The sequence below is a fragment of the Triturus cristatus genome, chromosome 1_2 (assembly GCF_964204655.1).
Source record: "Triturus cristatus chromosome 1_2, aTriCri1.1, whole genome shotgun sequence".
In the NCBI taxonomy this organism is placed as follows: domain Eukaryota; kingdom Metazoa; phylum Chordata; class Amphibia; order Caudata; family Salamandridae; genus Triturus; species Triturus cristatus.
Window position 1 is genome coordinate 593,274,827 of NC_140580.1, and position 27,408 is coordinate 593,302,234.

The following is a 27,408-nucleotide window of genomic DNA, read 5'->3' on the forward strand; positions in this document are numbered from 1 at the left end:
AAAGGTAATGAAAATAAAATCTTTTTCTAACAAGAGTGTCATTACATGCGGATGACACAGGTCACATACAAACTCACAGATATGGAGGGATTAGGGCAACAGACTTGTATGGTAGAATGTAAATACAAATCTTACATCGCTTTAATACACAGTTTATATCCCTTTCATTCACAAAATACAACGTGCCACCACAAATGAGTTTTGACCTCAGTCAATCAGGATTTCAGGATTTGGATGTCAGAGGAGAAGTCAAAGTTATTGGTCAGTTTCAAATGACAACCAAAGATCTGACTGAACAGTATGATACACATGGGATCCCCTCTGAGATTGTTCTTGAAGAGTTAGGACTGGGTTATATTTCAGACGTCATAAGCCTTCGCCCCTTTTTGCTTTGGCTCACTATTCGGCTGAAGGATGAGCTAAAGCTAAACAAGTTAATGACTGACGACTGCATGGGCATGGATAATATGCTGCATATCCCATGGCTCTAATACATCATGTTCAATTTGAAAGAGCTGAGTAGACCAGAGCTCTTCCATGGCAGTGTTGTTAAAGATGACACTGTCTGGTTGAAGCAGGCTTTTTCTCTAAGGATGGCAGCTGGTCGTGAGGCTTCCGTCTCCACAAAGATTTCTATACAACAGTATTTCTTGGTGAAGTCGGTAAGTGGGTTGGAACCCTATCTCAACTAGATGTCTAGCCACCATTGTCTGGGCATGTTTCACAAGCTGTTGCATCCAAACAGAAGGTGGTTCAAAAAGTCCAACCCCTGTGTGCGAGTGTGACAATATTTCAGTATGTGATATGTTGCACATTGCTTTTATTTGCCCGAGATTTAATGCTCTTCATTACTAATTCATAAGGCCGCTCCTGTTGTCCGTGAATCTTAGAAAGGCAAGACCAGCACTTTTATTCTTGCAGCTTTTAGCAACGCTCATTATGGGGCTTATTACAACGGCGGTCGGAAAGTCTCCAACCGCCATCGTTGGTTTCAATTCTGACCCCTGATTTTGAATCAGCCGGTTGAAATTGAAACCGACCGGTCATTTCGGCTGGCTTCCAACGAGCTCAACAAGACCGTCGGCCAGTCGGAGGCCAGCCCGTAATCCCAAAGGGCGGTCTTTCCTCCACTGGGATTAAGATGCACGGTTTCCAGCATGATTTCCATGTTGGCCTTTCCAACATGGAAACCATGTATGAAAGCATATTTGGGGGCCCCTAGCAGGGCCCCCTTGTGTGCAGGGTTAATCCCTGCACCCCGTGGCAGGCACTTTGAAATACCAGACACGGGGTGCAGGGATTAACACCACCTCCCATTTCTATATGGGGGCATGTACTACGGCCAGTTTACGGCCCTAACACTTGTTAATATAGGGAAATATTGGAATGCAACTAAAGTGTTCATTCGCATCCTAATCAGGCATTTGAGACCGGAGGTTGGTCGGTCCCATTTACGAGGCGGTGTCGGCAAGTCCGCCTGACACCGTAATTGGCCCCTATATGATTTTATGTGGCATAAATTATCTCAGGGGTTCAGAGATTGTGTTGATAAGACTTCTGTTTGCTCTACATATTTCTTGTTTTTTTTTATGCATTTGAATTTATCTGGTTGCATTTATTGGAGTTTTCCTTTTATCACTGCGTGATTTTAGAAGATGTTCGTTTTTGTTATGCATTCCAGGCATTTTGTACCTGATGGAGAATGTTGTAGTTTTAAAAATTATATGTTTTTTACTTTTAGTATATAGTATTATGTATTGTTCGTATATTTCTATGATTTTTATTTAAAAATCGAATAAAGTTGACGGATGGATGGACTAGTATGATAGACTAGTTATAGCGAATCTGGATGATTATGTTTGACTGAATGAAAAATAATGTACTCTTTCAGTTTGCGTCCATTAGATTCAGGAAATAATGTTACGGGGAGAAGCATCAGATCATACTCGAAATTAGATCACTAATGGTGCAAACAACTATTTGGAGTTGAAGATTTGGGAGATTATTAATCTAGCATACTTACTTAATATGATGATAGTCCAAGTTCTCCTGAGTCAAGGGTTTCATTTTTTATGTACTGGTTGGGGGCAGTGCTAGCAGCGTCACATGGTGAAGAAATGCTACAATAGACTACTTATTGATTTCAGGGCAGCAGGACATAGTAGAACATCCTTACTTTGTGACACATAGGTTGAGATTGATCTTTAGTGGCAGTTAAGGTCTTAATATCCAATGTCTACAATTGTGCTTTAGCCTTAAAGCACTGACTTGTGATGCTTAGATGACTGTACAGAGGCACTCCCAACTTACCGGTGTCCGGGATAGTTAGTCTTCCTCCTAGGCAGCCGAGAGTGCCTGTAACACTGTTCCCCGACTCCCGCGGCAGCTGATGTTGTGAGCTGATGGTTTTGTTTCTTGAGTTCATGATACTCTCTCCGGGATAGATGCCAATATTGGGCATGGCTTCCAGCAGATCATTGACACTGTGCAACCTCGGAGAGGACCCTGCCGAAGAGTTGTACACTTTGATCTTCAGGTTGGGCAGTGGGTCCAGCAGAGGGGAATTTGTCATGGGGATCTTATCAGCAGAGTCCTGCAGAGCATACATATGGCCTCGATAAATACCAGCATTAGCTGTTAGATCTGGCTGCATTGATGGGTGGAGCAGCTGGGAATTATCTGTAAGGAATGAAACAGCCAATGAATGAAACTCAAAAAGTGTCATGCAGCTACACATAATTCATTTGATAAGGTACCATTAAATATTTAATTGAAAGATCGTGCCATGGACAGCGATGTCATCAACGGTGTAATTTCAGTTACAAATGATATCATAGAACATGTCATGAGTAATTTAATATGTAAGGTCATATGTAAGGGCTTCACCACTGCATGTATCCCTAGGGTCTTCTATTGCTGTGTTCATTCTGTGATGCTTTTTAGCGCAATAAGTAGGAATATAGAAATGCAAAGATCTAATCACTTTAAACTGGATCTCAAGTTGGCACAAAAAAGTGTGTTACTTTCCCCCCAAAAGCAAGCGCAGGAACAGTCTTTTCATGATGAATTGGGGATGATTGATAATGGGATATTTATAGAAAATCCTGTATGCTAGACAACAGATTATTATTCTGTAATTCAAAGAAACTGCATTAAAAAAAATTGGGGTGCTTCCTTTTTCAATTGTTTGCTTGTAATTTTATCTGTTTTGTGATAGTGGGCAACTATCACTTGGGGTGCCCTATAAGCTAGACAAATTACCCTTTTCATTTCCTAAAAACATTTTAGTAGCTATTGACACTGACTAGTCTCAACTCTTGTTTTTAATGTCTGTTCCCGTTTTTAAAAGAGCACATATTTCCTAGATGATGTTGTTTAACTGCAGCCTACAGAATCCTATGAGAAAGCTCTGTTCTTTATGGTGTCACTGAAATAAAAAAAATGTATGGAGACTGTGGCATCATCTGATGCTCTATCACTGAACTGAAAGTTACCAGTAACCAAAAAAGAAAAGATGGGCGCCCTTCAGAGAGGCTGCCAGGTTGAAAACGGATTTTTTTGCTATCTCCCTTCATCAGCTTTGGTTTGATTTTTACAGATGATCACAGACGTTAACTAGTATAGTGCATCAACTGGTGTGGCACCTACAGTGGCATGAAGAGGCATGCGAGTGTACTTTGGATGGTTGACTCTTACCTTGTCTGGAGGTTTTGAAGTTGACTGGATGGAAGCCTCCAGTGAGAGCGGCGGAGGAATCTGTGATGTCAGTGTCAAATTCCCTGCAGTGGCGGCGGTAAACCACTACACCGATGACCATTAGCAGAATGATGAATATGAACACAGCTACCACCAGGCCGGCATAGAGAGCCACGTCCCCTGTGGCATCCAAGACTAAGGAAAGGAAAGAGTGTAAGACAGCAGGAGAGAAAGGCACTGTAACATCAACACCATAAACTCAGCGCAAAGAACAGAGCACTATTAGCAAAGAGATGGCACAACAGAATTACAGATCTGCATTCCACATTTTTAAGCGGCTTGCAGACACTTACTGTCCCAAACCCTTCCCCCTTTCCCTGAGCGGTAACATCTACTTTCCCTGTTTCTTGTCTGTGCAAAGGTGAATTGTTTCAGCTAATAAATACATTCGCCCATCCATAAATTTACATTTAGATGGATCAATTCCAGTACCATGTGATCAAACTATTCTAAAGACTGCAAACACCACAGATTCTGTGATATATTGAAACTGGTCACTGGTTACTTGTGTTCATTGTTCAGAAGGGAAATGGCCTGTCAGTTTAGTTTGGATTGTTCCTTTGGAAACAGGGCCAAAGCTAATTTACATACGGTTGGTCTCTCTTTGTAATACCTCAAGCAAGCTAAACAAGCATTTGCAATGCAATAGGTCTTGCATTGATGCGAGTTTGAGCTATTGACATTGTAAATAACAATGCCTTTTATTTAGGTTTTTAAAAAGAAAACAAAAATAAAAGGCATTATTATTTGCAAATGTCAATAGTTCAAACTTGCGTCAATGCGAGAACTATGGCATTGCAATTGCTTGTTAACTTCCAGTCTTCAAGCCGGAAGTCAGGCGCCCTTGCCCGGGACGTGGGCGGGGACTGCTCCGGCAAAAACAGAAACCGGCGTGCCGTGCTAACTCGGGGCTCCCATGTTGAAGGGAGAGCCCCACGGTGGCGGCCGGAGTGAAGAGAAGCCCCGGGTCCCAGGAGGGGGCCCGGGTGAAGAATGCGGCGGCCGAGGATGACCACAGCAGCGTGGGGCTCCCAGGCGTGCAGGGAAGCCCCGCAACAGAAGTGCTGCAGCTGCGAGGAGGAGCTTCCCCCCAGAAAAGCAGCCCGGTGAGTAAAGAAGGGCTGGGGGTCTCCGTGTGGGCTATTGTTGCTCAGAATTGCAAAAGTACACTTTGCGCCAACAATAGCCCACACGGAGCCTCCAACGGGGCTGGCGTGTTATCGGAAGCGGGACAGGAGATGTGCACATCGCGTGTGTTCACGTGCGCGTACACTGGCTCAAATCCGCCAAAAGCCTTGCGCGTGCCCATCTCCTGTCCCACTTCCGAGGCAAGTCAGCAACAATAGATCTCGTTGGCGGACAGCAGCGCTTCGCGCTGCGTTCGCAGGCGAGACCTAAAAACGACAGAAAGCAGTGTGAATAAAAGTAACTGACAATGGCTAAGAATAATTCAAACATCCACCATTCACTGTTTGTACAGGCTCTGTGACGTGTATCTGCAAGACAGATTTTCAAGGTTTTGACGCTAGCAAAAACCCTTGCCTCACAGCTGTTGCTCACGGCATAATAGCTTTGTTAGACCTTTTTTCTCCTCTACATTTTAAAAATGAAAAAAATGCAGGCACCTTAGCAACACTCTCTTTGAGAGTCATGAATACCCTGTTTCTAAAACTATGGACACACACCCAAAGAGTTTTGTATGTTATTTTTCCTAGAATCCTGAATCAATTTAGAGCGCCTGTGTTCTGTGATAGCACACATAGAAGATGCAGGAAGTTAAAACTGAATGGTACTAGCAAATATCTGGGTAAACAGCGTTTAGTTCGCAAGCGGAACAACGCATGCCATAACAACGCGGTCGTTATAACAATCACGTTGTTATTTCGCATACCGTTACAGCGCAAGTCGGAAAAACGACTTGCGTGTTGGATTTAAAATCCAACACCTTCCCTAGTGTCCATACAGACTGGAGTTGGAATAGTAAATTATACTATTCCAACATCCAATGCCCCCTTCAGCAAGTCGTTGTTTCAACTTGCGTTGTAACGGTATGCGAAATAACAACGCGGTCGTTGTTATGGCATGCGTTGTAAAGACATGCGAAAAAAAGGTATATATTCAAATATCTGAGATACGATAAGTAATGCCTTGGGTAACACAGTTTCAGGTGATTGAAATCCTGCATCCAATAATATATAATTGGGTAAGGTGGCTAGTAAATGGTCTTAGTGTGTTCCTTGGTACTCCCAGATACCATTTAGTACATTTAGTACAGAGTACTGATGCATGAAGAATGGATGTTAAACACGAGTGATGAATGAAAGGTATCGTAGGAGTTTGTGATGTGGCTCTTAAAAGAATTATTGTATGGGTCATCAGAAACTAATGCACTGTTACGACCTGTCCTGTTTTTCTCATCAGCACAAAATTTTAATGACTACATTCAATATTTACGAGACGCCACAGATTGATTTAAATTATTCCATGCAAAAATTAAAATGAGAACAAACGCACAACTGAAATGATACAACGAGCCATCAAATTGCTCCAGTAGTCTGTAAAATTAAGCCATAATTTTGCCCCTCAATGACATTTAAAATTATGCCTACGGATTGCAAAATTCTCCATTGAGCGGTGGCACTCTTCCTCCCAGAAGCAGGTAGCTGCCATAAGTGAGATGCAGAAACACATTGGTGTTTGCTTCCCATGCCACCAGCCCTCATGCCCTCTTTTCCCACATCACCGGATTCAGCTGGTCGAGAACATGATGTGGATGCTGGCACTGCCAAGTACCCCTCACATCTGCCTTTGGAATGACCTGGCAACAAACCAGCGGGGAGCGTCACCTGCCAAGATATGCAGATTTGGGGACAGTTCAGTGAAACGGCTTGAAGCATCGAACGCCATGCTGCAAGGCACAGGCACAAGTACTGGGAGCTGGAAAATGTGATCTCAGCCCACAAATATCACCCTAAACCTGCTTGTCTGTCATTATGAGCCAAAGACACTTTCAAGTTCTGAAGTGCTAGGCTGAGTGTGCTCTGAGACAATAACCGCTCCTTGTAGCAGACAAACTGCTTATTAAGCGAAACAGCCTGTGCCATTTCTCTGTTCCATCCTTACATATGTGTCTTTTTCTTAATCTCTGACTGGAAACAGTGCTCTCCGGTGAGACCTTACTAGTGTTTACCAAAAACAAGGCCCTTTAATCGCCACTCTTCTTAGAGACATCAGGGCTTTTATTGGGCTGTTTGACTGCTGCCGAGCTCTGTCATTTGTGCTTCAATATACTTTTTATTATAGCTCTGAGCAGGGCTTGAGATGGAAATAAAAGATGTTCAGACACTCTGTCTCAGCATAAGTACTTCCTTCTGAGCTTTTTTTCCCCAGTCAAAGGAGTCCTTGCACGCAGAGGAGTGTCAACACGCTACCTAATAAAAGTAAAAAGTGGTGACACCCTTCCTAGCAATAAGTTATACGTACGAGTGTCCTCCCTTGAAAAGTGAGAAGTATTAGTAACCACACTTGGAAAAGTAAGACGTGTCAGTAGCTTCAATAGAAAATGTAAGAAGTACCAATATACTGACATGAAAATGTAGGAAGCGTGACCAGCCTCACCTGAACACATAAGTATTACCAGTATCCTCGCTCACACGAGCAAGAAGTACAAGTGTCCTGCTTAAAAATATGACGTACCAGTATCCTTACTTGAAAGCATAAGAAGTACCAGTATCCTACCTCGAAAAAGTCATAAGTATGGCTATCCTCACTTGAAAAAGCAAGAAGTACAAGCACCTTGCTTGAAAGTGTGAGAAATACAAGAGTCCTTACTTGAAAGCATAAAAAGTACCAGTATCCTCCTTTGATAAAGATACCACTATCCTCTCTTGAAAAAGTACCGCTAGCCTTACTTGAAAAAGTAAAAAATACCAGTATCATCCTCTCAAAAAGTAAGAAGAACCAGTATCCTCACTTGAAATAGTAAGGAGTACAAGCAACTTGCTTGAAAGTGTAAGAAGTACAAGTGTCCTTACTAAGAAATACCAGTATCATCCTCTCAAAAAGTAAGAAGTACCAGTATCCTCACTCGAAATAGTAAAGAGTACCAGTATCCTCCCATTCAAAATTAATTAGTACCACTAGCCTTACTTGAAAAAGTATTCGCTGTATCTCGTTTTTTAACCTCGATGTGGCACACACATTAAATATTTCTAAACCCACCAATATCCCCCTAGGAATTTGAGTTGTTCACATCTGCTTAATACTTTTGTACTAATTTCTTCTTTAAAAGAAAAAATGAGAAAAAAAAGAAAAAAAGGGGGTTTTAATAATAATACTACGTGATAAAATAAGTTTTTAACCGTGACTACATTTTAGCTTAAAAGCCTTGTTTGCAGTGATTTTCTGGCAGTTTGACTTGGAAGGGTTAAGATATGATTTGTCTGGATTTATCTCCTCGTAAACCTTAAGATGCACTTTATTGTTGTCAAATTTGCCAAACTATATAGTTATTTACTTGGTCACTTTTTAGCACACACAGTTTTATGTGAACAAACTTTTAAAGCTATGTACTATTTATGGTTCATTTGTGGGAGTATATTTTATGTGTATGTACTTTTTTGGTCCAGGTGACCGAAATAAAGATATATATGGCAAGTAAAGTAAACATAAACAGCAAGAAGTGAATGTACCCTTGCTTAAAAAACATGTTAAGAGTGGCAGCACCTCCCCTCGAGACTGTAAGGAGGACCTATATCTTTATTTCAACAAATAGGTGTCGCCAGCCTCCCTTGGAAGAGTTAAAACATCTGACTTTGCAACCTGGGATCCTGGTTTGAGTCTGCTCACAGCACTTGACTGAAAACAGTGTCATTCTGGTAAAATCACTTAATCTCCCTTTGCCTAAAAATGTAAATATGTTAAGTACTATTATAAAAAAGTGAGGTGTAATTTGGTATTGATTTGTAAAGTGCATGGTTACCCCAAGGGACCTCCGAGCACTAGAAGACCTTCGAATGACAGCTAGACGTGCTCAGACAGCAGTTTGAAATAGCCACGTCTACATCGGTTTCCTGATGAAAGTTTCGTTTGGAGAAAGGCTACTATGAAGGGGTAAGGAGTTCCAGATCTTGGGGAACAAGTTACGCGAAGGAACAAACACCTTATCTTGCTTTTTGAAATCTCTGAATTATTGACAGATTCTGGTATAAAAAAACATAACCCCCCACTTGATGTACGCTATTGTGTAACATCTACCAGTACCAGCCGCGGCCGATGCAGGAACGAGCGGTGGGGCCGGTTGGGGGGAGTTTTGACAAACGTGACAAGGGAAAATTAAATAAATAATACATTTTCCCTCATCATCGTCCATCGAAATCCCCCCTCACCTGACCCCACCGCTCTTACCTGCCCGGGCCTTGCAATATTCAGAGCTCTATTGCTCCCCATTATGTTTTACGCTAGATGAATACTAACATAATATATATGTATGAATGAAGAACCATCAGCAAGTATTGGCAAGATCCCTTTAGAAAAAAACCCTACGCCACCCTGTACTAGAAATAAAAGCGGTGCCTGTTACTTCCCTTGAAGCAATGGCACACACCAATACTCAGAGGCTGACAGTTTGATGGTCTTCTCTTGCGTGACGTTGTATGCATGCACGTGGACTCACAGAACATTAAGAACACAGACCCTACTGTCATGGATAGAGTTCCGCAGTAAACGTCAGCTACTCTGAAACAGAGTCCTTCTGATAGGGGAAGCTTGTACATGGAAATGCGAATAGCATTAAGGTGGAGCATTTAGTGGGGTGGAGTTTGTTCCATGGCTAGGTATTGTACTGTATTGTACGTTCATTTGTATAGCGCTTTCCATACGCCTTGTACGAACTAAAGCACTTTGCGTTGGTTGCATGAGTTACTCCTCCACATGTATCATTTATATGGCACTTTGTGACCCCGGAAATGCCCGCAGTACTCCTTACGTAGGCGTAGTGAGGTGTGAGTGACGTGCACGTACAGGCATTGAATTCAGATGGCGATGGAAGACAGGCGAGCATCAGAGTGATACGGTTCTGTGTAGATGCTACTGGTCTGTATTAGATGCAGGTCGGAAAGCATTGAGTTCTTGTACATTCATGAACAGCAAGTAGCAGTTTTCGAATAGGGAGAGAACTGGGCAGCAGTTAGAGATTTTGAACAGATGTGATCCTGGGGAGCGGGATATATGGAACTGTTTTTTTTAACGAACAACCCTATTTCAAACTAGTATTTTCATCATTTCTCCTGGCGCATCACAGCTGAACTGAATATATGCGTACTCTGCAGTCAGTTCTTGGGGTCTGCAGCGTCAGGCCTTCCGTTCCTCCTCAGCACTGCCATCTGTCCGTCACACCCCCGGGTCACGTTTCTGGCTCCAGTAGCGGTGTTCCAGGAGCTCCCTGGCGCATAATTCTTGCTAACGCCACATGACGTTCAAAGAATATGGAAACGGGCCGTCCGTCTCTGCTCCCGTGGACCCTGGCTGTGCTCGAAGATGGTGGGAGGCTTCCATGCGGCGGCCGCACCCCCCCCCCCCAGGCCCCGTGTCAGGACTTGCTGAGTGAGAGAGAGCACGATGCTGCCGTCTGAGAAACATATGGCGCGCGCACCTCTACCATGCTGGCCTCAATGACAGCGCTCTGAGGGGTTGACACCTTCGCGCTCTTAGCTCGCGCTCTATTTCAATCCGCCTTGTTCCATCTTTCCTTTAATCTTCTCTTGTCTTTCCTCACCTCTAGTTGCTATCCCCCCTTCCTCGCCTCTCTTTCATTGAGGTTAATGCAATTTCTTTCAGATATTCTCATTGCTTCTCTTTTATTACCCCTGTTACTCCATTTATTTTGTGCCTGAGTCTCTCTTTCATTAAATCTGTTATTTCTCCCTCTCTTTTCACATCATTTCCTTGTAATCCGCTCACCTCCTTTCCTCACATCTCACCCCTTCTTTATTGCGTCTCATAATCCCGTTGTTTTCTTTCGTATTTGGCTCATCTCTCACACAGCCTGCACTTTAGAAGTCGTCAGTATCTCGGAATTTGAAGTGGTTGCTATTTTTGGTACACAGGCAAGCAGCAGTCTGCCTGTGAATAACGCTATTGAGTATCACGCCCAATCTGATTTAGCGAATTACACATTTTGGATGTTCAAGTGAATCTTTCATATATTTTTTTTTCTGTGGAAACCCCACATAATAATAATAATAATCTACTCCTGAGGATTGACCAAGGAATCAGCCATGATCCTGACACAACTAATAATTCACATTTCTTAGTGGATGAACGACAGAAAAATATATCACTGGCACACTTTGTATGAGAAGCATGGGCTTTGTATTATGGGCTGGATGTCGAGTACAACATCAATTAGAAAAGCCAATGGGTGGCTTTGTCAGTGCATGTTTTGTTTTGTCATGGTTTTTTTGCAAAACTTTGTTGGGGAGCTACCAGCTCCTCATCTATGTAAAATAAAGTTTGCTACAAGCAAAAATGTGTTTGGGTCTCCAAACATATACATTGCCATAGTACTATTTTGCATTTGGACGTGCTCCTTGTGAAAGGACATCACTCACAATAAAGTTTGCCAATTGTTGTAGAGGGCTGCCCCACTGCCCCAAGCTGTATGCTGTAGTGGAGAAAAATAAATGTGAATGACACAACAACAGGCCAATGGATGAATGAGGTCTGGCTGCAAGTCCCAGAAGTATGTTGCTTACCTTGTAAGCATCTGTTTGTAGCATGTAGTGCTGTAGATTCACATGCCATGCATTCCTTTACCATCTAGTGTTGGGCTCTGATGTTGGCAGCTTGTTTTTCTTCGAAGAAGTCTTTAGAGTCACAAGGTACTGTGATTCCTCCCTTAGTTGGTAATCTGCACAGGCATCGGCTCCATTTGTAGATTGTTTTCCATACATTGGGTGAGCTGTAAGATCGAGAGTTAGATAAGAAAGTGTGGAGACCATGCAAAAAGTTATATATAAAGAGTTTACGTAAAAGAATGTACAACTGCAACAACCAAAGGCTTCTGAGGAGGTGGGTGGGCACATGTGAATGTACAGCACTACACGCTGTGAACAGATGCTTACAGGGTAAGTAACATATTCACTTCGAAGCGTGTCTGGCTGTAGATACACATGCGCTGCATAGACTGGAAAGGAGTACTACTTTAAGTGGTGGTTAGCCAGTGGGCGTTGCAGAAGACTGAAACAGAGTTCTAAGAACAACTTGGACAACTCTTGCTTGGTGGCACGCTAAGACATCCACACAGCAGTGCTTGGTGATTGTTTTTGGAGTGGACAATGTAGCTGCCTTACAAAGGTCAGCTATAGGTATATTTTCAAGGAAAGCCATAGTTGTTATTTGTTTGCATAGGAATGAGGCCTGGCCTGGGCAGGGGAGGCACATTTCTTTTAGCCTTAATATATCAGGTATGGATACTTTACACAATCTATTTAGCTATGCTTGCCTTTGATAAAATATGGCCTTTGTGTGGTTTGTCGCAAAATGTTGCTGAGTTATGCGAAAGGGCTTGGTCTTATCAAGGCAATACATGAGGGCCCACTTGACATCAAGGGTGTGAAGGGCCCTCTCTGCCACAGAGACTGGTTGTGGGAAAAAGACAAGGGAAATCAATAGCTTGCTTGAGATGGAAGGGGGATACCTCCAAAGGAAATCATTTGGGGTTGGTTCTGAGGACAATTCTTTTGTTATGAACATGAAAGAAAGGCTCTGCCAGGGAGAAGGACCTGCAATTCGCTAAAGAGGCTTAAAATGTGATAGCAACAATGCAAGCAACTTTCCAGGAAAAGAACTGTAAAAGGCACAAATGTATGGATTGAAAAGGAGGACCCATGAGTCTGGTAAAGACACCGTTAAGGTTTCAGACGGGTGGAATATCTCAAATGAGTCCTTCCATGAAACCTTGATGACAGGGATTTTGAATAAATAAGTGTTCCTTGTTCCGCATGTAGGTTGCAATAGTGGCTAAGTGAAGGCATATGGAAGTATAAGCTAGACCTGATTCCTGTAAATGAAAAAGGTAGCAGACAATATCCTGAACTGCAAATTTAAGCAGGTCGAAGTGCTTAGGAATGCAATCGTGGACACACCTGTTCCACTTGGCAGTGTAGCTCCATGCTTCTTTGAGGATAGACTTACACTCTTGAGGGAAGTTAAGATAGCCAAACTCTAGGATGTAGGATCCAGATCACTAAATTGAGTTGTCTGGGGTAGGTCTGCCTGACTGTGCGTAAGCAGGTTCGGCCTACGGGGAAGCTTCTCGTAGGAACCACTGACATCTCTAGAGGGGTGGAGAATGATGGCTGTCTTGCCCACATGGGAGCCACCAGGATGATAATGAGGTAGGTTTGCCGAAGCTTCCGACCATAAATGGAAAGAGTGGGAGAAGAGAAAAAGCATAAGTAAAGCTCCCTGATCAATTCATCCATAAAGCATTGCCCATGTACTGTGGGAATGGAAACCTTGAGGCAAAACTTTGGCATTTCGCGTTTTGGGTAGTGGCAATGTGCTCGACCTTTGGGAACACCCAATTGGCAGCAGTACTGGAGTAGGTCTTTTTGGTGGGGTTCCTACTAGTGTACTTAGTTCTATATCCTGCTGAGCATGCCTGCATTGTCCATGCCCGAAAGGCACTCTGCCACGAGGTGTGTCCAATGGTGAAGCGCCCAATGCCAAATACTTTGTGCTAGCGCTGACAGCTGCTGTGAGTATGTGCCACCTTGCTTTTGCAGATAATACATGGTGGCATTATCAACACTTTTTGCTGAACCTGGTGGAAGAAAGCCTTGAGAGCTAATTGGATGGCCAGAAGCTCCAGCTAATTGATGTGGAGGCCCCTTTGCTGTCATGACCACATGCCCTGATTGGTCAGTGGATGAAGATGCGCTCCCCACCCCGAGATTGAAAAGTCCATGGCTCCGAGGGTGTCTGCTGCTTATGTGGGGACCTTGTGGCCGAAGAGGGGAGAGCTGCATTCTCCGAAGGCTTCTGTTGGTGCCAACCACAGCCTGAAGACAGTGTCAATCCGGCAGGCTGCTGTTGAGTCTCAGAGCTCGATGCTCGAACCCTGCTGAGACATGCTCTGCCTGTCCACTGGGTCTCTGGGTGGCTATTGGTTGTGAGTTGGTGGTGACCATACTCACAGTCAAAGTGGGAAACAGCCATAACATTGCATGCCTTACATCGCATGCTTTTAAAACACGGTCGTTACAACGACCGCGTTGTTACAACGCGAGCCATTACATCGCAAGTCGTTTCAATGACTTGCTCTAGGGGGTGCACTGGTGTTGGATTTACACTCCAACACCTTCCCTGCTGTTGCATAAACTGGAGCAAGAATAGTAAATGATACTATTCCTAAGTCCAGCGTGCCCCTACAGCAAGTCGTTGAAACGACTTGCGATGTAATAGTTCACATTATAACAACGTGATCGTTGTAACGATCTCGTTGTAAAGGCTTGCAATGTAACGCGATGTAAAGGTATGTATTCAATCAAAGACTTTGATAGTTGTTGAACCTTGGGGTTTTGATGGCGTTCTCACCCAGATTTGGAGGGCAAGCACTCTTCCATAATGGATTGGATCAGCTCGGCCTCTAAAGGGCAAGCTTCTTCCTTTACTTTGAAGTTGCATTCTCCGAAGATAGGGGGGTGTTATCCTCTTCTCGTCTCAGCATTCTCCGATGTACCCACCTCTGTTCACATCGATACTGAAGGTTTTTCTTCGATCGGAAGGTAAGGCAGGCCTGGCACGTGGTCTTGTTGTGCTCGGAGGAGAGAGGCAGCTATTGCAGACTTAATGGTTGTCAGTCCAGGGTGACTTGAAGTGGCACTGGGGCAGTACTGAAAGGTAGTCCTTTCCATCACTGACTTGGCATTATTATCAACAGGACACCAGAGATGGTCGATGGCCGGCCCGAGAGAGGGCCAAAGCCCCAGCACAAAGGCTGTGATATGAGTGCAGTAGCCGATGTTCCTCAACGACTATGAAGTGGGATCATAGGTCCGGTATGGTTCTTCTATGACACAGGAGTCGAGCAGTTAAGTGGGCCCGATCAGTAAGCACAATTAGGCACTGAACCTACAGCTGGATGGGTACACGTCTGAATCCAATGGAAAAAAACAATCTAACAATGGAGCCAGTGCCCATGCTCATTATCAACTAAAGGAGGAGTCACTATACCTTGTGACTCGAAAGACTTCTTCGAAGGAAAACATGTTGAAAACATCTGAGCGTAACACTAGGTGGCAGAAGTATGCAGAGCATGTAAACCCTACATCCACCCTTGCTACAAACATCTATACTTACCGGTATATAGTAGTGCACAAGATGTTGTGGTAGTCACTATTCTGGTTTCGTTGTTTTTGAAAAACAATATTTAAAACACAGCATTTTGCTAAAATACCTAATTTTGTCAATGGTTTCTGTGAGCTAATGTGAAAGCAACACGAATTTGGCCCAGTAACATCATTATGGTGTTTTATGTGTATGGATCAGTGTGGTGACATGTGAGATTCAAAAGATCAAAACAAACAAAAGGTGTCATCCAGTAAATTGAAACCTATCTTCAAAACAACAATCAATGATCATGATGACTAGCAATAAGAGTAGTGCCAAGAAGGACCAACTGACAACAATGAGAAAAGGTATAGCAAGTGTAGAAGGAAACAGTGCAGAGATAGCCAGAACATGAAGGTGTAGTCTAAAAGTCTTAAAGGTCCAGTAAAGAAGCACATTATAAAATAGTCTCCCCCGGAATATGAAACATAAGCCCTACCTGACAAACTATTGTAGAAAATGGAGCTCTGTACTTGGGTAGGGAATGAAAACTACGACCAGGGAAATTACAAAGACTTAGGACCATGTTTTCCACGGTATACCGACCCAGCACAAAGTTTCACTCCTTTAGTGTGCCCCAGAAGCTCTTTCCCAGTATTTTGTTTTCAGAAACTCACAAGCTCCTAGGCTTGTGACATACCATCACTGATGATGCTTCTGCCTTCAACCAAGCAACTCCATGTTTTTATCACCCTTCACCAACCCCTTCCTTAACCCAACCTTTTTTTAGTTTTTAATCCACCTTCTCCTTCCTCTTTCTCATTGGCTGGTACCCTTCCTGTTCCTATATATAAATTAGATGTTGATGGTTGCCCTCCAAGGACAAGTGTGAATATAATTAAACTATCTCACATCCCTTCTCTTTCTGAGCCAATTCACCGTTCTTGTTCACTGTTTGGTTTCGCTCAGACAGTGCATGCGCTGTCTTGTGAAAAAAAAAACTTAAAACGGGCTAAGAGCCCAACTCTTAATTACTATAGGTTGACTTCGAAGTCACTAATCTTATTTTGTTACTTCTTACTGGTCATGTCATCATCTCATCGGTCTCACTTTCTCTGCCCCTTCGATGGAGCACAAACCAAGTACTGATTGATTTCTTGATTGGTGGTCTACCAAATGCCCTGTTTCGGCATGACCCTTCATTTTGGTCTGGCCTCCGGACTCCTCTTTATACCAATGCAATAGCCTCCAATCTGATTCCTGAGTCTTGGAGAGGAAGTATTCTAAATCCAATCCACAAGTCGGGTTCCCGCTCGGATCCATCCAATTATAGGTTGATCACATTAATAGATATGGAGGCGAAAATATATGCATCGAATCTCTTAGTGGATTTAGAGGCTTGGGTGAGTCAAACAATCCTAATACCCTACACGCAAACCGGATTTCGGGCAGGGATGGGTACCCTCACGAATATCTCTGCGGTTACTCTCCTAGTTAACCAAGCCTGCTTTATCGACCTAAAAGCGGCCTTCGATAAAGTATTGAGAGCTAATTAATGTGCAAAAATGCAAGACTGGGGGGTACCGACCAAACTCCTGGAGGCCATCATCAATCTCCACTCACACACATGGGTCCAAATCAAGAAAGGAAATGAGTGCAGATTAACCGATAAGATTCCGATTTTTAATGGGCTAAAACAGGGTTTCGTGCTTGCGCCCTGTCTATTTAACATTTATACCTCCGATCTTGATAAGCGCCTTCGGTTAATTCAAGCCGATCCCCCAAAATTGGGCAAAATACAGACACCGTGTCTCTAATATGCGGATGACATTGTTTTGCTAGTACAAACTCCAGTAGGCCTGCAGAGACTGATTACGGAAGTAGGAGCCTACACCACCCTGAACCAACTAACGATTAACCGTCAAAAAACAAAAGTTATGTGTTTCTCTAAACACAATAAAACAACAAAAAAGCGTACATTTTCCTGGAAATTGGGTGAGCAACCACGGACCTGGGTAGTTTCGTACAAATACCTAGGTTTTCAGCTAGATTGCAAGCTTAACTTTAAGCTACATTTGGACCAAGGACGCATGAAAGCCAAACAACTGTTATTTGCTTTCAAGATCTTAAGAAAAAAGCTCATAGGCTGCTCCATCGGTCACCTGCTTAAAAGTGATTGCAGAAAAATTCCTACCCTCCATCTCTTATGGCTTGGAAATTCTGAACATTAAAGATGCCACAGTTTTAAACACAGCACAATCCACATTTTTTTAAGAGTTTGTTTTTAATACCGCTACATACCTCACAGGCACAAATCCGCCTAGAATACAGATTAAAAAAATCAGATTCCGGTCAGACAAGGCGCGCTAGTAAGGTGTTACTGGAGGATGAGGGAAGCAGATGACAACACCCTAGCCAACCACTGTGGGTAGAGATTGAAAATCAAGCAAGGCTAGTCATTCAACCACTACAGTTTTGAAGGAATCCCTGTTGGCATTACAGCTAGAGGAGGCCTGGTTCACCCCTGCAACGTACTCTGGATTTAAAAGCGTTGTGAATAAAACCACCAAGCAGATCTCTTTTTTAACAGACAAAACCATGTTTGCAAAAAAACATCACGCTTGGGCTGTGATACATGCCTACCAGAAGCTGAAGCCGCCACCGTACCTGACTGAACACTTCTCCCACCAGAAAAAACACTATCTGACACTGCTACGAATGGGGTCATTTCCCTCAAAGGATCTGACCCCAAAATGGAAGCACACATGGCATCCAAGGAATGCCGCCTTTACGGGCAAGGGGACGAGTCACTTGTACCCATATTATGTACTTGCCCTTTTTTATTAGAAACTCGAAAATCTGTCCTTCGGGAGGCTCTAAGGAAGGAACAAATAAGAACATGTAGAGCAGCTGTCATCAGGTGTCTTGGAGGGCTGTCGATTCCCCTAACTTGTAGAGCCATAACATTTTGGAAAATCACGGCAAAAGAACTGAAAAAAAGTGACTCATCACAAGTTGCCTAATAATAACCTGTGGTCACACCTTCTTTAATGTACTGATACACCTGTCAATATTTGTATTCAGTTGCCCACCGTCCGCGGTTAAGACCTTAAAGTCTTTTTAATAATATGCTTTCAAAATGTACTCTTAAAGTATTGTTTCACAATGGTTCTCCATCCTTTTATGACTTTTAACGAATCAAATAAAAGTATATCTGACTTGACTTGATTTCTTGATTGGTGTTCTTCTGTGCAGCTTGCACAAGGATTGTGGTACTTTTTTTTAACTGTGAACTTTGTGCTACTCTTCAATGCATCTCCTGTCCTTCTGCACCACTTCAAAATCTTTTATTTGCAAACCTGTGTGTCTACTGGGCATAACCTGCCTGACACTCTCCCGGGTCCTTTATGTGTCTCTTTTGCACCCTCTCGTACTGCGTATGTGCCTCTCTTGAATCCCTCCTGTCCTCCCATGTCTTATTGCTCTGCCCCTGTAGCACATGCAGTGGGACTCTTTTTCACCCCCACACCACTCTTCTCATCGCCTGCATTCCTCTTGCACCTCTCCTTTACCACAAGAGTGCTTCTTCTACGCCTCTGATTAACCTTTTCTACGTATCTCTGTGTCCCCACCCTTCCCTACTGCCATCCTCCAGTGCCCCACCAAATCTTTGTGGTCCTGCGGACAGCGTACACACTCTTGCCAGAAATCAGGGACTTCTAAAAATAAGCAAAATAAAGCAACTTTCTACTCAAAATGGACATAGTTACTTTCGTAGGGGCATAATGAAGTTCAGGGGCACATTATGTGTGTAGTTTTTATATAACTTACTAATTGGCATTTAGTTTATTAGGTAAGCACGCAAATCTGCTTGGGATCACACAATGTGTAGAAAGAAACAAGGGATCCGAGGTTATAGCTTTTCTGTTACCAGGGCTAAAGTCCAGATTCAACAACATTCTGACAAGTCCTCAACAGCCCAGACACACAGAATGGCAGAAATAAAACATACTAAAGCAACCAATCTACGCTAACATTGCATCCTGGCACAGACGGTTGGTGGTCGTGGTGTGGTCAGGTGGGAGGAGGGTTAAAACACCCTCCAATCTTCTATGAGCATTCTGGTACTTATAGGACTAGCTCATCTTAAATACATGAAGAACTCGAAGTACTAGAATGGAATAAAATAGTACTGGGCGGGCTGTGTGCTGATACCGTGGGACCAGCAGCGGCCGGTGCAGGTAAGAGCGGTGAGGCCGGGTGGGGGGATTTCGACAGACGATGAGGGGAAATTAATTATTTAATTTCCCCTCATGGTCTGCCGAATCCCCCCCCCACCCCCAAACCCGGCTCCACTGCTCTTACCTGCACGAGCCACACCTTGTGGGACACGTTAAGATCACTTCTTCCAGGGTCTGTAAACACTTCAATACAGCCGAGAATCGCTGAGCATAAAATCTTCAGTGGTATCAGAAGCTGCAGGAGGGCATGGCATTAGCATAAGAAAATCACTTCCCTTACACACCAACAGCTTCAGCTTCTCTCCACAGTAAGGCTTTTAAATTCACGTTTAATTACCGCCCCGGCTATATGTGCTATCGTGTGCGCATCCGTGTGATGGACATTACACAACTACGGCAAAGCCAATAGGTTCAGCCTATGCGACATCAATTCGCTTTGTCAAGGTTTTTTCAAACATGTTACATAGCAGCTTGGGCTGCTGTGCAACATTGCTAAAAGTAAAGAAACACAAAGCACTATGACACTTTCAACAGTGGCCACATCATAGCACTTTTTTTTCTTTACTTCTTTACTTTAAGCCATGTGCACAGCAGCTGGTGCTACTCTGCAACATGTTTAAAAAAACATTGACAAGCGCAATAGATCTTTCATAGACAAAATCTAATGGCTTTGCCAATGCTTATTTATTTATAACCCTCAATTACTCCTAATATTATCCCATGTTTGGCCTGTTCTCACCTCTCTTCCCATCCCGTTTCCCTTATTTTACACCACTTTACTTGTTTTACATCCCTCCTTTGTTTTTGCCTCACAGCCACTCCATCACTTCCCTTGTCACAGGCTGATTTTCTTTCCATACATCTCACCTTTTCCTCACCTCTCTCTGACTCCATCTCTCCCAACCAGTCTTTTAAAAGCTCCATTTACTTACCTCTCGTCCCATCTCACTTTTAGCTCTTGGAATCCCACTCTTTCTTAGCCTCTCTTAATCCTTATCTCCTAACACCTCTTAGTGTCTTTTTTCCTTATTTATCCCTCATTGGTAAGTGTTCTTCCTATCTTACCTCATCCATTTGCCTGACTCACAAGCTTCATTGCCTCTTCCTTGCATCCTGTCGCATCTTACCTTTCTGTCATCTGCTATTTCTTTCCAGTCACTCTGATGATAGATGCAGTGTTATATCTTTATGCCACCACGGCGCTGCACTTGAAATAAATTAAGCCTGCCACTGCTGATGACTTAAAGTCATCTGCACGTAATGCTGATTAGTTTGCAATGATTTGAGGATTAGCTGCACTAGAAAGGGAAGAGTTCCATTACTCAGTGGAACTAACTGTAAAACAATATAGTGAAATGAAATTAGTTATAATCCTATCTCTCATGCCTGCTAAATATAGGATTGTCTTGGGAGTTAATCATATTAAATGTAGAATAGTTTGCCTTAGTAAGGGTGGCATATGTCTCATATTTACATAAATGAACTCACACTCTCTGACATAGGATTGTGGAATATCTGACACACAATAATACTTCAAGAGGGGTACTTGACAATCACATATATTACTGTGGGTCAACCTTGAGGCTCAGTGATATTCAGTATGAAATAACTTGATATTTAGGCCCTCATGTAGACAAGTTGTGTTAAAGGGTCAGGTTACTTCAAATTTAACAGATTTTGCTATTTAAAGTGAACTGGCAATGCCACACTTGTAATGCAGTGATATTTCAGTACAGAATGAGAAAGAAGAAATGCACTAAATGAGCTTCTATAAATGTATAAAACTTTCAGAAGCATTGATTCTGAAATATATTCCAGATGTGAAAGTAAATATGAGCTCATTCCGTGATGACCTTATGTGATAATGCATTAACATTTAAACATGGGGGGAGAGAGAGGCAAATGTATAGAGTGGGTAGTACGTTTTCCCTGTCTCACCCAAGCATACCAAAAATACTATGCCCCCTGTCTACAACCCTGGCAAGAATATAGTAAGAAGGTTAGAGTGCATTATCAGCGCCCTTCCCGCTTGGTCGAGGCACCAAACGGGTGCCCGCTGTGCCCCCTTATCTTTGCCCTTGTGCTGGAGCCGCTGACTACCTGGATCAGGTCTGTAACAGATGATATGGGGAATCCTCTCAAGTGACGGATGGGAAGACCGTATTTCCCTATACGCCGATGACATTATACTATATGTATCAAGGCGTATTACTCAGTGGCTCGTATCCTCCACATCTTCGAGCTGTTCAGTAGCTACTCAGGCTACGGAATCAACGGGGCCAAATCAGTGGTTCTCCCCTTGTCGGGTCCTCTACCTAGATTGCCGCCACAGTGTGAGACTCCAATTGAACTGGTGGGCTTCAAAGACCCAGGCATCTTTGTAACCAGAGATTTATTTATTTATTTATTTATTTTTGCGATTTTTAAAGCGCTACAATTACCCATGGGTGTCTCGGCGCTAGGAGCTATAAATGTTACCAATGTGAGAGATTGGGCAGTTTTAGAATGGTTTAGGAACAGTCTTTACTTTGGGAAAACAGCCATGTTTTTATCTGCTTTCTAAAGGTAATCAACGTAGGACTGGATTTTATGTTAAGAGGAAGAGATCAGCAGTTATTTCTGAAACGTAATCTTGCTCCTCAATTAGACCGACTTAGGTCAGATGTGGCGCATTGGCGGACCCTCCCTCTAACCTTGACGGGTATAGCCGACATATGCAAGATGATGTCCCTCCCAAGACTCTTGTATGTGTTATAAAACAGGCCCTACCCTGTTCCCCCGACTTTCTTTAATCAAGTGGATCCGGAGCTCCGGACGTTGTTATGGAGCAGAAGTGCCCGCGGATCACCTTGAAGAAGCTACAGATAGAAATATATGATGGGGGTCTAGCGTTCCGAAACATTAAACTATATTACTGGGCCTCTCAGATGCTTGTGATTAACGAGTGGGTGTTTGCGGACTGGGGTGAACCTGCCTATAGAGAGATAGTGATATGTGCACGATTTAGATTAGTACAACTGAAGATTCTCCACAGAACATATTATTCTCACAGTCTAATACAGAAAATGGTAAGAGCTTGAGACCCTCTATGATTGAGGGGGTGTAGGCAGGAGGGCTCCTTTTTCCATACCCTCTGGGAGTGCCGGTGGATTTGCAGACATTGGTAGTCAGTGACTGCTACCATGTCACGAGTACTCTCAGTGAAGGTCCCACTTGAGGCGAAGGGGTTGCTGCTGTTGATACACGGGGGAGGAAGACTGGTCCAGACATGCTCGAATATGGTTAGCACTGGCTGGGGGGTATCCAAAAGGAATATTGCATGGAACTGGGGACCGAGACTCATACCAGTGGTGGCTGACTGGAAGAAGGATCTAGACTGGTGCAAGAGGACGGAAGAAACAATATGTCACAGTAGGGGGTGAATTAAAAAATGGGAAAAAATACAGAGCCCATGGCAATCATACCATGCATTAGACCTGGGGTGAGGACAACTATGCGGAGGGGCCAGGGCCCTTCAGTGACATTCTGTAACATGGATGATGAATACTACGATTATTGACTATTGCAAGAGATAACTGTACACGATTCACCCTTCTGTGATGTAACATTACACACTGGTTAAGTATCGATAACACAATGTGCATGTCTCTGTAACTGCTACAATTTGTTTAATGTACTGATGAACAATGAGCTAGTTCATTAAAAAGAGTTTTAAAAATAAAATTAAAAATAGAAGGTTAGGGTGGCCTATGGCTATGTGTTGTGTAAATTATTTATAACAATACTGGATTCTCGCCCACACATGTGGCATGATTCATCATTTGGCCATCTCCTCTTGTGGGAAAGGACACTCACAAAAGTCAATACCCAATCCAAAAAAGAGGATTAAGTAAACAAACCGTATAGAACATATCTACAGTACTGTGATATTACCCAAGTGGCAACTGTAGTGCGTCTAAACGAACTTGGGCTAGTAAGTTCATTGTCCTGGGGTGCACACACCATGGAACATGGACATTTAGAAAACTTCAACATGCAACTTTTTTTTGCAGATGCCTACTACTCTGTGTGGACTTCGATATCTAGGTATGACAACTAGACTTATAAATACCAGGATTATGGCACACAAGAGCAACCACGGTGTGAGCAGATTACAATGTTGTTGTTAGCTTGACATCTTGAGATAGGCCAGATGACATCACGTGGACCACACAAGAAAAGGCACATCCAAACAGGAAAGGTTCTTTGACCCAGAATGTCAGAGAAAACAGAGATGGATTTTGAAATGGCCATAGATAGGCAAAGTCTGAGGTGGAGTGGGACTAACACATAGCATATCATGAGCATATTCTATAAAGTGTGAACCTTGGAACCACTATATAGCATTATAGATAGGTAACAGTGAATAACAGGAATGTTTTTAAGCAAGAGCTCTGAGTTACATGAAATAGACAACAAGAGCAAAGCATGAGTTGTCTAAAATGTCACCTATTATGCAGAGGCAGAGAAGTACTGTGGGACATATAAATAAGTGACCTAATGCACCTCAACCCAATAACTCTCTACATTTGCCCAAACCCACCCAAAAAAGGATGAGTTCTATCACCCACTCACACCACCCTCTCTTCACCCTTCCCATTGCACCTACCATTCGCCCAAATATATAAAATTCCTTGCTTTCTGCCTCCCACCACTACCAACCTCTTCAGTATTTCCAGCCAAATTGGAAAAAAAGTGATGACCTGCTACCACCCACCCACCACCCTATGCATATTCCCCACTCAAAAAGAAAATCTCTCATGCTGCCAACTACCCCTACCACCCTCTGAGCCTTCCTTCACCTCCCACCGCCACAGAGCCACAGCTGCCTTCATGGTGGGCTGAGGGCTGCTAATGAACATGGCATGTTGTTTCCTGTATCTGTGGGTCTGCAGAAACGTCTGCTGACAGGGAATGGAGCACTGGTTCAGGCACAGCACTGCCCGCAATATTCTGCCTTCTTCTACCTATGTAAAGCGAGGAGAGACTGCCTAATGAAACTCCACCACCTCTCTCAGGTCTCCACAGACTCAGGTAAGGCAGGAGACACACAAGGAAAGAGAGCACTTCCCCTGGTGACGAAACAGCAGTGGGAAATAACTTTTCTGTTCCCCTGCTGTTGCTTCCTAGCAGTGGATGATTGGATTTCGATTTAGTTATTCACGCTTAAGGCTTCTAATGTTAGACATAATGGTAACAATTGACATAAAATACACAAGTCAAACTTAATATCCATCCAAAACATACAGATATATAATACTCTTTCGCAGATAAGTGCAGACTGATTCTGTCTGAAGAGATAATAGTAAATAGGCAGTAACTCACATGTTTAAGTACGGCACCAAAATAAAAGTTATAGTAATGTACTGTTTGGGAAATTACCCGGATTTGTACAGAACTGGTTCACTCCGGGTTTTAGTTTCCACTCCACAGGAGAGAAGGAGACTTTAGGAGCGCAGCTGCCTCTAATGCACACACCTACATGCATCTTGCATTGCTGGAATAACGAGGGCCTCCATACCGTCCTCCCCTTTCAGCAGTTCTTCAGAGATAAGTATGATGAAGCTTTCTGACACAAGCCCTGGTATCCACAACAGAGCTCAGATTGAGGTGAGCAGGCACATATTGCGGTGTTCCCGACATAATGTTTGATGTACATGTGCTATTAATGACTATGAATAAATTGAAGGGAATTCTTCACCTGGGTGGTGGTAGTTGGTGAAAGGGGTGGGCAGTAAGATGATATAAGTAAGCCAACAAGGTGTACAGATTACCAATGCAAGTAATAGTTAATATTCAGGTGAAATGTTGTCATGTTTTTCACTGATGTGGCTAAACACAGCTTAGGTTGACCACCATGTTATCAGTGTTTAGGCATACAAATGGTCATTCTCTTTATGTTTTGCAGGTATATCAGATTAGTCTGATTTATCACAGGATGCGATCCGGTTGATATCTTTTATATGTATTTCACAAACGTTACATTGGTACATATGTGGAGGGCAACAATGTTCACCTTTTATATTCCCTAGTTTTAATCTAGTGTTCTGATGAACGTGCCTGACCCATTTAGACTGAATAATGTGTGCTGAAACATGTTGGCAAATACAAGGAAAGGATCCTCGTCAGGTCCCTGTTAGGAGTGTAGGCGGAGGGGGTAGCGTTTTGTGATGTGCGTGGTAACACAACTACCAGTTCTCAATAGTGCCACAGATTTACCAGAATTCTCTATGAGAGAACCTCAGTGACACTCTGGAGGAATTGTTTTTTTTTTTTTTTTTACTGGTCCTTCAAGGGAATAGTGTGATTTAAGTAGTGCATAATGTGCAATAAATGGCCTAACCATAAATGATTTTTAACATGAACGAAAATGTTAACCAGTGATACCGAACATGGGCTAAGCTAACATTCAAAGATACTAAAACTTAGCTAATCTGATACTCAGTAAATACTGATGTGAAATAACCTCACACTCTGGGAAATTGACATGTGAAAAACATGACAGTCCTATTAATGAAGAATAATCATGATACTAAGTTACAGTTACCTTGAGGGCAAGAAAGAATGTCATAGCTCTTAAAACACATACACAACATTACAAGCATGCCTCAACCCACTGGACCCATTAATCAAAAGCCAAGTCTACTGCACCAGTGGTGTTCAGCAATAACTTAAAGTACTAGATCGGCAACAAGAAAACAAAACATACTCAAAACATATCTATAATTTAACATCCTTATATGAAGCCAGTGCTTGATATGCATTTGCGGACATTTCAATTTATGGTAAACAGCGACCCACTCTCAACGCCGGTGTCTGCCCTGCAGTGACTGCCACTTTCTGTTTTGTTTTTGTTACTGGGGATGACCTTCCTGTACCCCCGCTCCTATTCCCAACCTGCTGATAGGCTTTCCTCCACCTACTTAATTCACAATCTACGTGTGCTGTTCCGTTAATTAATCAACACATCACTGGTGTTGGTTATTAAGGTTAGACACCAGAGGCATCCTCTATAGGATGCACGGGCCCTCACCCACTGAAGTGGCATGCTTCATCATTGGGCTGTGCTGCTCGCTGGGCGGGTGCTGCAATGTCCAGTGGGACCCTCAAAGCTTTTAACTCAACTGCTAAAGGTTAAGCAGCTATGTTATGCCCTATACCTGGCTCTGTAGGGGTATGGTAGATAGGGAAAAGGAGGGTACAATTGGCTATGGGTTGCCAAATGACCACTATTTATTGTTAGCAGGAAACTCATCCCAAGATTAAAACAAGCATTGGCATAGCCAATAGGTCTCGCCTTTGGGACCTTATAAGTGTTTAGCCATGCAACAGTTGCATAACTAAATACTTATAAGGTCCCAAAAGCGAGACCTATTGGCTATGCCAAGCGGCCGTGCGGCCGCGAAAGTGAAAGTAATCGCGGTCAAGCGCGGCGCGCGCGCCCGCGCACATGCACTTTAGCTCTAGGCTGGCCTGGTAGCACTTTTTGGAGCCCTCTCAATAAGTCTCGCTAGACCAGCGCATGCGCTGGGTCAGGCGAGACCTAAACAAGAGTGAACTAATAAGGAAGGCAATGAACCTCAGTTTCATATGAAAAGGTCGACATGTTTCTTGCCTAGTTTGCTCTGAACAAACCAATGGCAATTCATCAGGACCCTGTGTCAATGGACTAATCTACCCTGGGGTAGGAAGCATTACTCTTGTATGTGTAATCAGGTATTCCTATAGCCTCTGTTGATAACCAGTAGAAATAAAACAAGTAAGTAAATAATAGAGGTTCTCACACTGCAGATCTGGGATCCGTCATACCGATTTCTATTGATAAATGGCCCATTAGAGTCCCATGGAGATGAATCTCGAACTTGCAACTGTAGTCCGAAGAACCGCTTTGGAAAACCTACTCACTAGTTTTCACCCTGAATATTCAGGGTAGATTAGGGCATTAACACGCGGACCTGATGAATTACCATTGAGGAAAAGTGTCCCCCTTCCCTCAGCGAAGAGCACAGTCTGATGATGAAACATGCCACTTCGGTGT

General features: G+C 43.2%; 1 protein-coding gene across 2 annotated transcripts in view; it reads right to left on the reverse strand.

Moving 5' to 3' along the window:
* Positions 1-27,408, reverse strand: part of UNC5B (unc-5 netrin receptor B) — a 331,662-nt gene that overhangs the window by 33,803 nt on the left and 270,451 nt on the right. For both annotated transcript variants that reach the window (XM_085607093.1, XM_085607100.1), the window contains 2 exons: positions 3,697-3,891; positions 2,311-2,679 (listed from right to left, as the gene is read on the reverse strand). In XM_085607093.1, the coding sequence (XP_085463219.1) occupies positions 2,311-2,679; positions 3,697-3,891 (564 nt within the window). The remainder of the gene's footprint in view (positions 1-2,310; positions 2,680-3,696; positions 3,892-27,408) is intronic.